We start from the raw sequence: 15,613 nt of genomic DNA, 5'->3' as shown, positions 1-15,613 counted from the left end.
CTAACCAGGAAACAAAAACTGAGACAAGTATTACTGACTCACAGCAAACTGGACACTCCGGTCGGATCAGTTTCTAACGTTCATTGCTGCACATTCTTTGGTGTTTGTCAGATAAACACTGAGCATGATGAACACAGGGACGGTTGACCTTGATTGCATACTGCATTAGATTAGTACAGATCATGTGTAAACCAAAGAGGAGCTGAAAATGATTTCTGCAGTTTCTTTCACCCACTTCCAATGATATCAGTCCATTCAATGGGCCATTAGGGGCCATCTCTACCTGCCGAAGCAGGTGATTATAAAATACTACAGCCATGCTCCCGTGAGGCAATGATATGAGCTGCTTTATTGGACTCTGCCCTCTTATAACTGAAAAACATGACAGTGTTTACTGGTCAGAAGGGGGCACTATGGCACCTGTTATTCATGCTCACACTATTATATAATACTTAATCTTATGTAAAGTTTCACTCCTAGCTCTTTTTCCCCTTTTTGTCTATGCTTTGTTGTCAATGATGGCCTCTGCTGCCTTTTTTGCCCTCAGTCTAACATATCTGTATTTATTATTGTAACACACTTGCAGCAGTCTTCATAAAACTTACTCAATAAAGTCTGCTCAACACTAGAAGTAAAGTGACCTGCACAGGAAGAGGAAGACATGAGCTACATATGTAGATTTAATGTTGCTTGATACTCTCAGTGAGAAAGCCAGAATGGAAGTCATCGCACTCTGTAGTAAACTCTGTGAGTACAGCATTCGTCTCTTGCCTCATTTAATTTGCTTGAATATAGAATCTTTTTTATATTTTATGCAGTAGTCTGTTCCTGTTCTACCCCAACATGTTTCATTTTAAAGAAAATATTAGTTGTGCAAATAATGAAAATGTAACATTTACTAACACCTCATTTGCAAATTATGTGTTACTTTTTAGCACTTGTAATGTGAAATATATTTGTGCAAGTAATGAACTGTCATATGATGATATCAGTTAGATTATAATGGAGATGTAAATGTCGATCTCTTGCATATCCAATAAGTCACAAAAAGATGAGAAAACATACTTTCATGCTGACTGCAGATAAATTCAAATTTAAATTGTAAATGTTGGTGTGAAAACAAAACTGTCCGTTGGGACTGTTTCTGCAGGGTTGTTGTTGCTGATGGCACATGTGCAGAAAAGTTATTCTAAGATCTCTTGTAAGTAGTATTTGTCCTTTATATTCATGTCATGTTTTCCAATCCTTCTGCCTAAATCCTTGTTTTCCACCACTCACACTGAATTAGCATGGGCCTTATTTCTTGAATCTCTGGGAACTCAGTCATTGTTTTATTGCATCCTTCTTTCTCAGATTCATCTTTTTCCATCATTCCATCCAGACTGCAGCTCTTTGAATATGAGTCAGTCTCTTTTACCTGTGAAGGATTTAACATTTCAGCAGGATGGAAAGTGAGGAACACTCAGCAAATCCTTTCGAAATGTTCCAATAACACTGTGACGAGGACTTGTGGGATCAAATATGCTTTTGCTACAGATAGTGGAAAATACTGGTGTGAGAGTGGAGCAGAGAGAAGCAACACTGTCAGTATCACTGTTACAGGTATGTTATTATCAGAATTAAAATCTGAAATGTGAAGGTTATAATGACTAAACCATTGCACATTTGTAACATTTATAAATTTCTTTGCATTTTCAGCTGGTGGTGTGATACTGGAGAGTCCTGTCCATCCTGTGATGGAGGGAGATGCTGTTATTCTGCACTGTAGAAACAAGACAGAGAAACAAGACTCAAACTTCAAAGCTGATTTCTATAAAGATAGCTTGCCCATGGGTACCAGCTATGATGGAAAGTTAGAAATCCAAAATGTTTCAAACTCTCATGAAGGATTATATAAATGCAAAATACAGGGAGTTGGGGAATCACCAGAGAGCTGGGTGGCTATCAGAAGGAAATCCAATGCAGAGGATGGTATGTAACATTTTTGTTGTTTTTGTTATCGTAATCCTGAGTCAGTAAATCCCAGCAATACTGACTAGCATAGACTTAAATTTTAAGAAAAAATAGCCAGATAGTTGATTCCTGAACTTTGGAATTGAAACTAATTGCATATGTCATTTATTAATTATTAATGCACACCCTTGCCTGCATGAGAATCCATGCAGGCAGAGTGGGACTTTATTCTGATCAGGACACCATGCTGCCAATCACAGGCAAAGACAAGTCTTGAAAGGAAGTGGGGCGGAAATTCCATATAAAGACAGCAAGTATAGTGGTGCAGGCCAGGTACATAGAGAGTTGGGGGGGGACTGATTTAAATGCAAGCATGTCAGGAAAAGTGAAGAAACTAACAAAAATGTAAAATGAGGAGCATCTGGCTGGAAAGCTGAGTGCACTGAGCTGAATAAAGTAATACCTGTTTTTTTCAGTCATTTTCCATTGTGGAGGACGAAAAGTTTCAAACTTTTCCAGGCCTTAAACCTCGTGTGTTCTCCCTAGTAGTAGTAAATGTTCAAAAATGAGGCATTTATGAAAACACTTAAAAAAATTGCTTCCTTGGAAAAGCCTAAATTTACAGTTTGATATGGAATATTATCTAAAATAAACTATATAAAAAGTATCTTTGAATGGCAGCAATGCAGGGATGTCTGCATGTAGAACAGAGCCATGGCTCAGTACCTGAGTGTCTAAATGAGTCTCACAGGCCCAAATGTGCAGTTGAAGCCATTTATATATTACATATTTCCTTATTGTGTAGAAAAAACAGTTATGTAATTTCTTTACCCCGACAGAAACTGGTGTGGCCCAGTTAAGTAAATAGTGGGGTATATGTGGAGCGCAAAGTAAAATGAGTTTGAAACCCCTGATGTATAGCCTTAAAAACACTTGGAGTTTCTCTGTTTGAAAGGGTCATATCTCTTTTAGAAAAATATGATGGCAGAAGAAGTAGCCAGAAATGTACTGCAGGTATTGATGAGGAAATGTGCACTGAACAATCACAGTCATTGTGGATGTGTTGACACAATATGTTGCCACATTTCTGAAGAACTACATGTCGAGTTTTGCGGTAACTTACAGTTTAGGATTTCATAGGGTTTTGTGGTTATGACATATAATATAACATATGACCTACGGTGTTGTTCAGTCAGACACAGAACATACCGGTACACATATTCATATATTATAATACAGTTATGTGGGTTCAAATTATTTTTTGTCAGCTGCAGGTGGCGCTGTGACCCAGAAGAATTCTGCTGATTCAGCGACTGAAGGTAAGGCTTTTACTCTTTACTATCTTTATTAACTTCATATCTGATATATTCTTTATAGGCAAGTTGGTAAATGCATGCATGTTGCAATGCATGAAAACACAGAAGGACCTCACATTTACATCTATAATGTTTTTTTCATATTTATCATCAAAGTTCCAATTTTATTTATATAGCACTTTAAAAAAAACAAAGTTGACCAAAGTGCTTTCCAATAATAAAACCATACACTAAGCAGACAAAGAAAAACATATAAATAACAATAAAAGGCAATTCAGCTTGCCACAGAGAAACTGGTAAGGACTAATGTTGATGGACAGAACTTTTTTTCACCTCCACAATTGGATCAGTCACTGCAAAGTGCTCAGATCCTGTGATTGCAATACAAGCCCATAATTGCACCCCTCTATTCCAATGCATGACAGCTGTTAAATGTGTTTGTTTTTGCCAACTCCTCTGTTGTGCATTATTGCAAGACACTTTCACTTTGGTCTTTACATATGTTTTCTGGATCTTTCCGGTGCAGTTTTACACAGCGAATCTATACTGCCATATACATTTTAGACAGAACAGGCTTTCTTCTGGCAAACCTTTCAAACAAGCTGTATTTTTTCTAATTGCATTCTCATGATCTTTAAGATTTAACATGCTAACTCAGGCCTGTAGTCTTTGAGATGCAGTTATTGGAATTTTTAGAATTTCTCTGACCATTACAAGGTCTGACCTTGGGGTGAATTTGCTCAGATGTTCACTCACAGGAAGATAATGGCATTGTATTAATATACATCTGAATGCTCAACATTGCTACCATGCTACCATGCTACAATGCTACCAACACACAATCAAAACTCCTTTTACAGAGTTGGCTACAGAGATCAACTAATCAAGGGAATTATCACCTGTCTGCTACTTACCTTATAAGTCCTATGAAAGCAGTGACTGTGTACTTAGTTTTTCACAGGATTGCATAGTCTTCTCAATTGTTTTCTTTTTCCTTTGTAATATATGTATAGTTTATTGTAACAGTATTGTACACATTAGTCAAATAGTTTGCATTCCTGTTCTTGTCCAGTTTTCTAGCAGATCTATAATAACTTAAACACCATCTGTAAAGAACTTCTTTGTTTCTGCCTTTCCAGTATTAACTTTATTTCCACTATCTCATGAAGAAATTCCTTCATCACATGTTTACTACACCCTTCTGTGGGTTGTTCTCACTGCTGTGTTGGCGCTGCAGTTTCTGGTGTTGGGACTACTTTACTGGAAGATGAAGCTAGGTATAACATGTTATGTTTTTAAAAATATATATATATGTAAAATACACAACATGTTGATAATGAAAATTCTCTTTAATGTTTTAGTGTTATTACAGATCAAAATGAATCATCAAAACAAAGGGCAGTGTGCTGTTGCCAAGAATCTGAAGAGAGGTAGGATCTCAGCCACTTTTTTTCTTTTTTCCTCTTACTATTTTCATTATTGGGGGATACATCTATACAGATACACATATACACACATACATGTATATATGTACATACATGTGTGTGTATATATATATATATATATATATATATATATACATACATACACATATATCTATTTTCTCTTCATGCCGTGGAATCGAACACCTATGCACACCTTCATATCATATCACACATGACATAACATCACTGTAATATGCTCAGTAATAGCATTGAGTGAGATCATTTGTAAATGAGAAATAGTTGTAAAAATACATTGTTGTTTTGTAGTTGTTACAAGAAATGCTTTATAGCCGTTCTGCTTGAAGTTCACATCATCTCTGGCATTTTCTTTTAGACACTGAAACTGCCGCTGATAATTTGAGCCTCGAGACAAATAAAGTCACAAACCCACAGACACAAAAAGGTAAGATGAGTTCTGTGAACGTGTTAGTCTGCAGTCCCCTGAGGCTGCTGCGTGCAATATTTATACCTAAATAGCAATCTGCTGTAAAACCAAAATTGACCTGTGGTAACAGCTAGATGATAAGTTAACTCTTAAAATGCTACTCTATATAATGTGTATATGCTACAATATATGTTCTGTTAGTTTCTTTTCCAGATAAAGATGAACCCTCGTTTCACACATTACACTCTACTTTCATTGACAACAATACTCTGCAGCCTATATATGGTGACTATTCATATTTTAATTCTTTACTATATTATATTGTATGAAGTATTTTACACACATTTTCTCACACAAGTTTGAAACGTAAATTAAAGCTGACTGTTATGAGAAATTGGCAAATACAATTCCTCTGTTGCTTCAGACAAACTTTTTACCTGCAAGCAACATCAACCTGCTTAAAAGCCTGTTTTTCACTTTTGTTCAGTGTTGGTTTCACTTGTCCAGATTTTTACATTTTTGCTTTTCAACCCTATATGAGCAGGACCTTGGCTTGTAGTTAGTGCTTCTGCCTCAGTGCAGGACGATGTGCACCTTGGTATCCACTTTATGCAGCTATTTAAAACACATCCTACGCTAATGCTGCATAAACTCCACAACAGTTTTCCTGATTAAGCTCTATATATGAATATGTGTTTTAAAAATAGAACCTGGATTTTAGTGTACAGATAATAAAAAACTTGGCATCTCAAGCGTTAAGCATCATATCAATGCTTAGCACAAAGAAAATATTCTAGAGGTTTAAGCACCACAAGTCCTTTCCCATTAGAAATAAAAATGTTTCCATTGTCAACTACCAGTGACTGAAGTAAGCCTGTTCCCGTCAGGGAAGGGGAAAAAAACATGGTTCAAAAGTCTAAGGGGCTTGGGAAGAAAGGTGTTTCTTTAAGTTACTTGAAGACATTTCTGACACCCGTTTCCACACCTTGGCTCATGTGATTAGGCAGAGCATCACTAGGGGGTCATGACCATCTTAGGGACACTCCCAATAGGGCTTAAACATCTGGGACTCTCCACTAATTGCTCTCAGAACTGAAGGAGCTTCTCGGATGAGAGATGAAACGTCTTCAACAAACTTGAAGAAGTCCAGTTGCTTTTCTTTCCAAGCTTAGGCTACGATGACCTGGATGACTGAGAACCTTCACAGACATGGTTCAAATGTTAAAAGTGTATATAAAAATGTATGCATGTTCTAAATAATAGGAATCAAATATCAGTTTTATCCTACATTTTGTAACATAATTTCAGTTTTTTAAATATTATATATACAAAGGTTTGTAATCTTGGTTATTTCCATAGATTCCGTAGATTCAGGAGAATGCAGCTTCATGGTGCAAGCTACTCTGTCAGATCCAGCTTTCACTCCTCAGGAATGCCAATATTCTGCAATTAAGTGGTGAAGTATGTGATTCTTTTGATATTTTGGTTGTTTTTTCTTTTTTAGCCCATTTCATGATTGTAAACCCAAAGAAGTCAGCAGAACTGATTAAGGCAAACAATTTCCTTATTTGTTTTCTAAATTGATGAAAATTATGTGGTTCTGTTGGCTTCATCGTGTGCTTGCCTAAAGCTTGCTATGGAACGGTTCGCAGCCGAGTGTGAAGCGGTGAGAATGAGAATCAGCACCTCCAAATCTGAGGACATGGTCCTCAGCTGGAAAAAGGTGGATTGCCCACTCCGGGTTAGGGATGAGTTCTTGTCCCAAGTGGAGGATTTTAAGTATCTCGGGGTCTTGTTCACAAATGACGAGAGGCAGGAGCAGGACATCAACAGAGGGATTGGTGCAGCGGCTGCAGTGATGCAGACGCTGTACCGGTCTGTTGTGGTGAAAACAGAGCAGAGTGTTAAAGCGAAGCTCTCCGTTTACCAGTCGATCTACATCTCTACCCTCACCTGTGGGTTTTGACCAAAAGAATGAGATCACAGACACAAATGGCAGAAATGAGCTTCCTCTCAAGGGTGGCTAGACTCTCTCTCAGAGATAGGGTGAGTAGTTCAGCCATCCGACAAGGGCTCAGAGTAGAGCCGCTGCTCCTTCACATTGAAAGGAGCCAGTTGAGGTGGTTCGGGCATCTGATAAGGATGCCTCATGGGTGAGGTGTTCCGGTCATATCCCACCAGGTGGAGGCCCCGGGGCAAACTCAGGACACACTGGAGAGATTATATCTCTCGGCTGGCCTGGGAATGCCTTGGTGTTCCCCCGGATAAGATAAAGGAGATGGCTTGAGAGAAGGAGGTCTGGGCTTCTCTGCTTAGGCTGCTTAAGCGGAAGAAGATCGATAGATAGATGGAGATAAATGTTGAATGCTGTCAGCACTTCAGTATTTTAATTACATTTCACAATGTACAATCTGACTAAAAAACACAATGTTTCATAATTGGCCACTGCTAGTAACACACTATGCTGTTAATATTCAAATAATAAACTGATTTTATGAACAAATAAATATTTAAAAAGAATTTACTAAATGCAAAGACAACATGTACTTTTAAATATCTGAATGGCATAGTTGATGGATTATACTGTCAACTGCTGAAACTCCAAAGTGAAATAAAACAAAAAACAAAGAACAGATGGGTCAAAAGCATATTTGGAAGTAATTTGTCACATGAATCATGTCTTTGTCACCACCTAGTGGTAGGAAACATAGTTGTTGAACACATGAATCTTGTACAACAAAACAGGAGTTAGTTCTGGTTTAGCTCTGGTTATTAAAAATACTAATCCTCTTTTCTCCCTCTTTACAGATCAGTGAAAGGAGTGTCAGCTCAATCACGGAGACTGTGCAACCCGTTTACTGTGCTGTTTCGTTTGCTAAGATTGGGTCACATTTCTTAAATATTCAACTCGGGTTGCCTTTTCAGTCTGTGTATATTTGGAATAAGACGAGTTGAGTTAAATGTGAGTAAAAAATTTTTTAAAAAAGCTTTACAACGTATTTTTTAGCTTGGTTGTGTTATTGTCATGGTCCCTGCGGAGGCATAGAGTTTTGTGTGCGAGGGATAACCTATGAGGAGTGAGGGAGTGGAGCGTGTGTGGACATTTTGTATTTCCCTGACCCTGTGGACCCCTGGAACCCTTTCTCCCCCAACGTATATATATGTATATATGGTGTGGATTAATAAAGCACTGTTTAACTGTATCTCTCAGTGTGCGCCTGAGTCCGTCCTGCCTGCCTTGACAGTTGTGTTATAATGCAAACAAATGAAATTCAAAAAAACCATGCAATAATTAATTATCATGTAGCCACAAGACTTCGTTTGATGTAATATAAATAAATGTGGAATCACTTAACAAATTTTTTGTCAGGATTTCTCATTTGTCATGATTTAATGTTGCAGTCTTTGCTTTGTTTCATGATTTCTACAAAAGAAAATTAAAATTAATTAACTTCTAAATTTCATTTCCAGATACAAATTCTGTTTACATATTAAACCCCTTCTTTCTCTTGTGAAAAGAGATGTAATTAAATGATAATGAGGACATATTAAAAAAACAAAAACAAATCTGTGAAAACACAGAACAATTATTTATGGCATAATGATAATTTTGTCTTCTTTTCACCATTTATGTGAAGCAATTATATTGCTCCTTTTAGAAAAAAAGAAGCTACTTGGACCATGTAGGCTAAGTGTGTCTGTTTGGTCATGTTAATGGTCTTAATCTCCTCTACTGAACATAGTTACATCCACAATAAAAATCAAACAGTAGATTTTTTGGACTAACTGAAGTTAGATTTTCTGTTTCTCAAGTAAACAAGCCAAAAATAATAAATTCGTAATAAAATATAAAAATACAAGAAAAAATATTAGAAACAAAAATGAACGGCTGTAACTTTAAGAAATACTGGTGGGAGCAGTACTGCCCCTCAGCATCCTAGTGTATGCACCTATGGTATTTCCAGTTCCATTTCACCAGGACTGGAACTCATGTGAGATTTTTAATACATGCACCTATGATATGAATTTGTCTCTTCGTTCTCAAGATTCTTAGAAAACTTGACCTCTAAACTTGGCCTTGAGGTCAAGGTCATCCGGATTCAAACTGGTTTAAGAATTTCAGTAGTCAAAAAAAGTTTTAAAAAAAAAGGGTTTGTTTATTTCATAATGTGCAGTCTACCGGTAGCGTCTCCTTTCAGGCCAGGATAGACGAATGTCACCGAGCAGTGTCTAAGTTTGTGGTAAAAGGCTTGCACCCATTTGCCACAGCAGATGCCCCGATTTTTGGTAAGTGAATGTGTTTAATTGTAGGCAGGGACATTACTGGATATTCTTGTGTAATTGCTACAGAATAATTTATGTTATACTTTGTTATTGCTACAGAAGAACATTTATTTTATTATTTTACATTTACAATTTTTTTTCCTGGGGACCCTGTGACACCCCATTGAAGAGCCGTAGGCTGGATCTCTTAAGATCTCACTGTTGGGTTTGTAAGGCCATGTTACTCCTAAATTTCTATCTTGTTCAAAGAGAAGATATAAAACAAAGTTCTAAGCTAATCGACCTTAGTGTTCTCCTTTTAAAAAAAAAAAAAAAAAGAATCGATAAGAGAATCGATAAAGAATCGAATCGTTAAACAGAATCGAAAATGGAATCGGAATCGTTAAAATCTTATCAATACCCATCCCTAGTTACCGCTGCTGCTGGGTTGAGATTCATGAGTCCGGAGCAGAATTAAAAACACGACATTCATTTAAGGTCATCGCGTGTTTTGTGAGCAAATGCTTTTGCATATTCGTAGTGTTTCCTCCCTTAAATGAAGTATCTACTTTGCAAGTATTGCAAGTTGCCCTGTTGTCATCTGTTCTTGTAAAGTATAATCAAACTTTTGAGAGTTTGAGCAGCTTAGGCGCCGTGCTTCCTGCCAGGTAAATGAAGCTCCGCAACGTGGTGATGTCATTTGGGGCGACAGGAATCGATAAGGGAATCGTTTACAAAAATGGCAAACAATTCCAAGGAATTGAAACAGTGGGAACCGGTTCTCAACAGGAACCGGTGTTCGATACCCATCCCTACAACTGTAAGAGAGTGGTTTTCTCACACAGGACAATATTTTTATCTTATTGTATTCTACTGTATATAGTATATTATTTTATTCTATTCTGTACAGCTGTGTACTGTATTTATTGTTATCGTATTCTAATTTTTGCTTCATAACTTTTGCACTGTCCACTTCCTGCTGTGACAAAACAAATTTCCCACGTGTGGGACTAATAAAGGTTATCTTATCTTATCTTATCTTATATCCCTGATTGGAGGTTTATGACCGCTGCCATGCAGAAGGACCTTGATGAGTACAAATCAGGGAGTGCTAAGTGTAAACCACGGCATTCCCCTTAAAATTTATGTTCGTTTTTGTGCCTCTGAGAGTGGGATACAATGTATAAAAAGGGCTGTAAATTCTTTTTTTTTTTTTTTTTTTTTTTTTTTTTGTCCCGTTTGGATCTATAGCCATCAGAATTGTTGTCTTGAGGCCAAGAAAGATGCCAAGCGGATTTATTTTACCAAGTGGATCATCATGGCCTTGCCATATTGGTCCATTTGATTGACCTTTATTATAATTATGAATTTATTTTATTTTCAGTTGCAAATGGGACAGACATAACTGTGGGATAGGACAGGGGGAAAGAATGAAAGAAAGAGGGGGAGAGAAAGAAAGAAAACCAAAGGGGGGAAGAGACGGTGAGAAGGGGGGGAAGAGAGAAAAAAAAAAAAAACAACAAAAAAAAACTCCTGGGTCACCTGTATGGAGAAAAAAAAAACAGAGGAGACAGCAAACAACAAAGAGCAACATAATAATAGAAAAAAAAGCACCATCACAATAAACTAGCTAGTCATAGATATCAATAGTTACTAAATAATAAACGATATTGTGCAGCACGCAGGATAGACAGCGCACAGTGTGCTTTGAGGCAGCAGCCAAGAAAGCTGTAGTCCGCGTCTGTGAATACCCATGTGTACACCTGTGTGCATACCTGTGTGGATCAGCATGCTTGCATTCCAAAGGTTTCTCCATGTAATGATCTGTTAGGGCAGGGGTGGCCAACCAGTCAGAGACCAAGAGCCACTTTTTTTTTACTGTGTTACCGCAAAGAGCCACATCATACGCATGGGCACACATGAACATCACCCATCCTTTCCTCTCTCTCTCTCTCTCTCTCACACACACGCACAAAATACACACATCTCTGCTCAGCCAGATTTATTGTAAATGTCACACACCAACATGATAATGACAGAAATGGACTCCTACAGTACTAAAACCACAGGCCAGTCATTTTCAACAATGAACATTGTGTGCACTGTCTCACACACACAAACTCTCAGTTCAACCAAGTCCACAAACAAAAATATAATAATCTACAATAGCATTTACTTTTACAATGCATGTTGTTTAGTGGGACTTCTGGCATTCCTTGCCTTGAACAATCCTCTTTAAATCTGGCTTGTATTCCGTTGTTGCCACTCGAAGCAATTCTTTCACATGTGTGTCAGTCAGAACAGATCGATGCTTTGATTTGACATGTTTTAGGGTAGAAAACACAGACTCGCAGACGTATGTTGACCCAAACATTGACAGTATCTTAAGCGCAGCCCGTTTGACATTGGGGTATTTTTCCATTGGCACACTTTTCCAGAACTCAATGGTCCCTTCCCTTAAAGCAGGTTTCAATTGGTCCTCCTCACAAAGATCGATCATCTCCAACTCAGCCGCAGCTTCATCTGTGACTAGCGGGACTTTCATACAGCCGGTCTCTGCATTAAATGGGTCGACGAGGAACGTAATCTGTGGCCTTTTCAATTGTAGATCATGGAACCGGGTCACGAAGCTTTCGTGCAAGTTTTCAATCAGCGTGGCATATCTGGCTCTTTGCTTACTCAGGGCAGCGCTGGCGACTTGCCCACTGGCTTTTAGCAGAGTGGGAAAATGCGTTAAATCTCCCTTTTGAATGTGTGTCTTGAACAGCTTCAGTTTGTTGACAAATGCAAACACACTTTGCACCAGCTCAGGCAGCATTTTTAACTTACCCTGCAGGGTCAGGTTCAGTCTGTCCAAGTGACACAGCATGTCGACCAAAAAGGCCAGATCCATAATCCACTTGAGGTCCGAGAGCTCGGGATAGTCCTTGTCCTTCTTTTCCATAAACAGTTTTACGGCATCCAAAAGCTCAAAGAAGCGAGAGAGTACCTGGCCTTTTGACAGCCACCTCACAGTGCAGTGCAGCGGCAGGTCACCTGGAAGCCCTTGGTCCAGCTCAGTGATGAGATTCTTGAATTGCCTGTGGTTAAGCGCATGTGTGCGGATATAGTTGACGATTTCCATCACAGGCTTCATGACGTTATCTAAATTCAATGATTTAGACACGAGTTGCTCCATGTGGATGATGCAGTGGAAATTCCAAAAGTCAGGAATAGTTTGGTCAGCTTTGCACAGCCCCACAAGCCCGTTCACAGATCCCATCATGGCTGGTGCTCCATCAGTGGCTATTGCAGTTAATTTCGTTATGGGCAGATTTGCTTTTTCAAATGCAGCCATCATGGTTTCTTTCACATCTATGCCACGGGTTCTGTCTTTTAATGGCACAATATCCAGGAGTTCTTCTTTGATCACACAATCGTTTGACACAGACCGTGCAAATATTGCCAACTGAGGCTTGTCTTGTATATCACAACTCTCATCCAATGCGACACTAAAATACTCACATGCTTGAAGGTCAGAGTGCAACTGTGATTCAATAGCCGTGTTAATGTCCGATATTCTGTGTTCAACAGTGTGGCGGGACAGTTGGACGTCTGATACCATGCGTTTTAATTTGTCGTTTTCAGGAGACAAGATTTCAACAACGTCACTGAGGCATTTTTTAACAAACTCCCCTTCATTGTATGGCTTTTTAGCCCATGCAATGTTCCAAGCCAGCTGATAGGATGCGAGCGTTATGGTCTCTGACCGCTTCGTAAATTTTTGGAAAAACTGTATCTGCCTTTCTGCCTGACTTTTCAAAGTGGCCAACTCGTGCTTGCGAAGTTCAGTCCCTTTTGGAAATTCCTGGTCGATGTTAGCATGGAGTGAGCTGAAGTGGCGCTGAAGATTTGAAGCTTTGAAATGCGCTAATGACGTCTGACATATAAGGCAGAATGGCTTACCATTGCGTTCAACAAAAAAATATAAACTCTCCCACTCTGTTAAAAACGTCCTGTGTTCATCTTCATATTTTCTTTTTGCTGTGCATTTTTTTCCTGCCATTTTAAGGGCGAACTTGCTCCTACTGGGAAACTTTGTGGTATTTTCATCTCACACACATGCGCATTTGATGAAAATACCATATTGAACTCAAGCGAAGCGAACGCGCACATTTTAAAACAACAACATAAAAAAAAAAAAACACAAACGCAAACTTTGATATGAACGTAAGAGCCGCATGAAACCAGGCAAAGAGCCGCATGCGGCTCGAGAGCCGCGGGTTGGCCATCCCTGTGTTAGGGAGTGTGGGGAGCCACAGCCCTGTCCTTTATGGTATCAAGCGGGTATGGAGGAGATCAAAACTCCAGACATCCAGAGGCCCCCAGAACACAAGAGACCAAGGAAGACCCACAGAGGGGCAGCCGCGCCACTGTCCCAGTAAGAGCTAAGGAGAGTCCCAGATAAGGGCTCATTCAGCAGCCGCGGAGCAGAAGCCAGGGGGAGTTGCAGTGACGCGCCCGTGAGCTCCGCCGGCAGCCAGCTGTGCCTGAGTGACCGAGCCCCAGGCCGAGAGGCCGGGGCCACCCCACCTCCGAAATGGCCCAAGCGAGCCCCAATAAGCGACTGCCAAGGAGTGAGCCGGTGTGTACACGGACACCCACCCCCAGACACAAAAAACCACCAACGCACCGACACCTGAGGGAGTCCGCCACCGGCAGGGGAAGTGGTGGTGGGTGGAGATAGGCCTCCAAACCTTGGAAGGCCCGAGATGTCCCCAGAGAGGTGGCGTCTGATACCCAACCTGACATATAGACACAGACATACAGGCACACACAGACACAAACATCCATTCCCACCCTCATGCTCTCATGTGCACTTCACACTCAACCGACGTGGAGACAGACATAAAGAGACGCTGTATACACGATCACACTCCCCAAGCGTACTCTACAAACCGGGTCTAGGTACCCTTGCCCCTGGAGGGGGGAACCACACCCAGACCCAGGTGGTGTTACCCTTTTCCCTGCGGTGGGGAGAGGCAGACCGCCCCGACTCCGCAGCAGCAGGGAGGCCCCACACCCCAGACCGCAGCCGGACGGCCAACTCCTCCTAGCCCCCCCGCTCCAGCAGGCCGCAGAGAACGGGGGTGAGAGAGGGCTGTAAATTCTGAATAGGTAATGTGATACTGTTGGTATTCAAAAGTATTACTACAATATTCAACTACAGCTGAAAGTCTGCAATTCAATAACACATCCAATGTTTGATTTAAATCCACTGTGGTGGTGTACAGAGGCGAAAACTACAAAAATGGCGTCATTGTCCAAATGCTTTTATATACTGTACACACTGGATAGGTTGCAAGGGCTAGTAGAGGTGTGGTTTATCCATGCAAAACATCAGGTGGAAACTTCCTTTGAAGAAGTGTTCAGCTCCATATTTGTTGTTCTGAGATATATCTCTGAACATTTATTTTCTTCAATATCTGGCATGATAAGGGCAGCAGTTACTGCAGTCACAGCCCTCCGTGGCTGTGTTCAAAGGATATAGGGCTTTGGACTTGACATAACGCCAACGCCTCAACGTGCATTGTGCGAGCATTGCACCATATTGGCAGGCCACGAGTCAAAACAAACACACTGTGTTGGAAGGAAGATTGCTACGAACCATACATAAAAGGATCTCAAAAGAAAAAGGGCGGTATAGAGACAAATTGCATCCAGATGTAAAGAGACAAAAAAGGCAAAAAAATAGTGTGCATTGGAAATGAAATATGGCCGTGGAGGAGAAATCCTGAAGACCAACCGCTATTGACTTGCCATGATCTATTCTATTCTATGATCTATTGATCTATTCTCGTACCTTGTCTGTGGAGTCAGGGCATACACGGCGAACCAATTTCACAATTATAAATCTCTGGAGGCGCACATCCAATTCACCAAGGATCTTTTATTCTTGTTTATTTGCTAGGGTGGGTTTTTAACTTTTTAACCCCTAAGAGTGTGTAGTTGAACCTTAAAAAAAAAAAAAAAAGGAGCCACACACGGGGGAAAAAATTAGAAAAAAAAGAGAAATTACCAGAACTAGCACAAAACCATAGTGCATGATAACATAATGAAAATGCTTCAACTTAAGTTAAAAGGTTACGAGAATAAAAGTAGGAAATAAGAAAAAGCTCACAAATGAGCAGAGCTGCCGTAACAGGCTGCCACACAAGAGGGCGCCGAAAATA

The 15,613-nt window shown here is 39.8% G+C and overlaps 1 protein-coding gene and 1 long non-coding RNA gene across 2 annotated transcripts; one reads left to right on the top strand and one right to left on the bottom strand.

Annotated features, from left to right (window-relative positions):
• Positions 1–5,085: 5,085 nt before the first annotated feature.
• On the top strand, positions 5,086–8,051 carry LOC146579112 (uncharacterized). The gene is made up of 4 exons (XR_014891661.1): positions 5,086–5,156; positions 5,340–5,423; positions 6,498–6,599; positions 7,947–8,051. It is a non-coding gene; the product is annotated as an uncharacterized LOC146579112 (long non-coding RNA).
• Positions 8,052–11,595: 3,544 nt separating this feature from the next.
• Positions 11,596–13,446, bottom strand: LOC146579111 (general transcription factor II-I repeat domain-containing protein 2). The gene has a single exon (XM_085267918.1). The coding sequence runs from the start codon at positions 13,444–13,446 to the stop codon at positions 11,596–11,598; it is 1,851 nt and encodes a 616-aa protein (XP_085124044.1).
• Positions 13,447–15,613: the final 2,167 nt, after the last annotated feature.

This window comes from Mchenga conophoros, linkage group LG3, assembly GCF_057382185.1.
Source record: "Mchenga conophoros isolate Kocher_MC1m ecotype Shallow Benthic linkage group LG3, M_conophoros_male_GT1.1, whole genome shotgun sequence".
In the NCBI taxonomy this organism is placed as follows: Eukaryota; Metazoa; Chordata; class Actinopteri; order Cichliformes; family Cichlidae; genus Mchenga; species Mchenga conophoros.
This window is presented reverse-complemented; position numbering and strand designations above follow the sequence as displayed.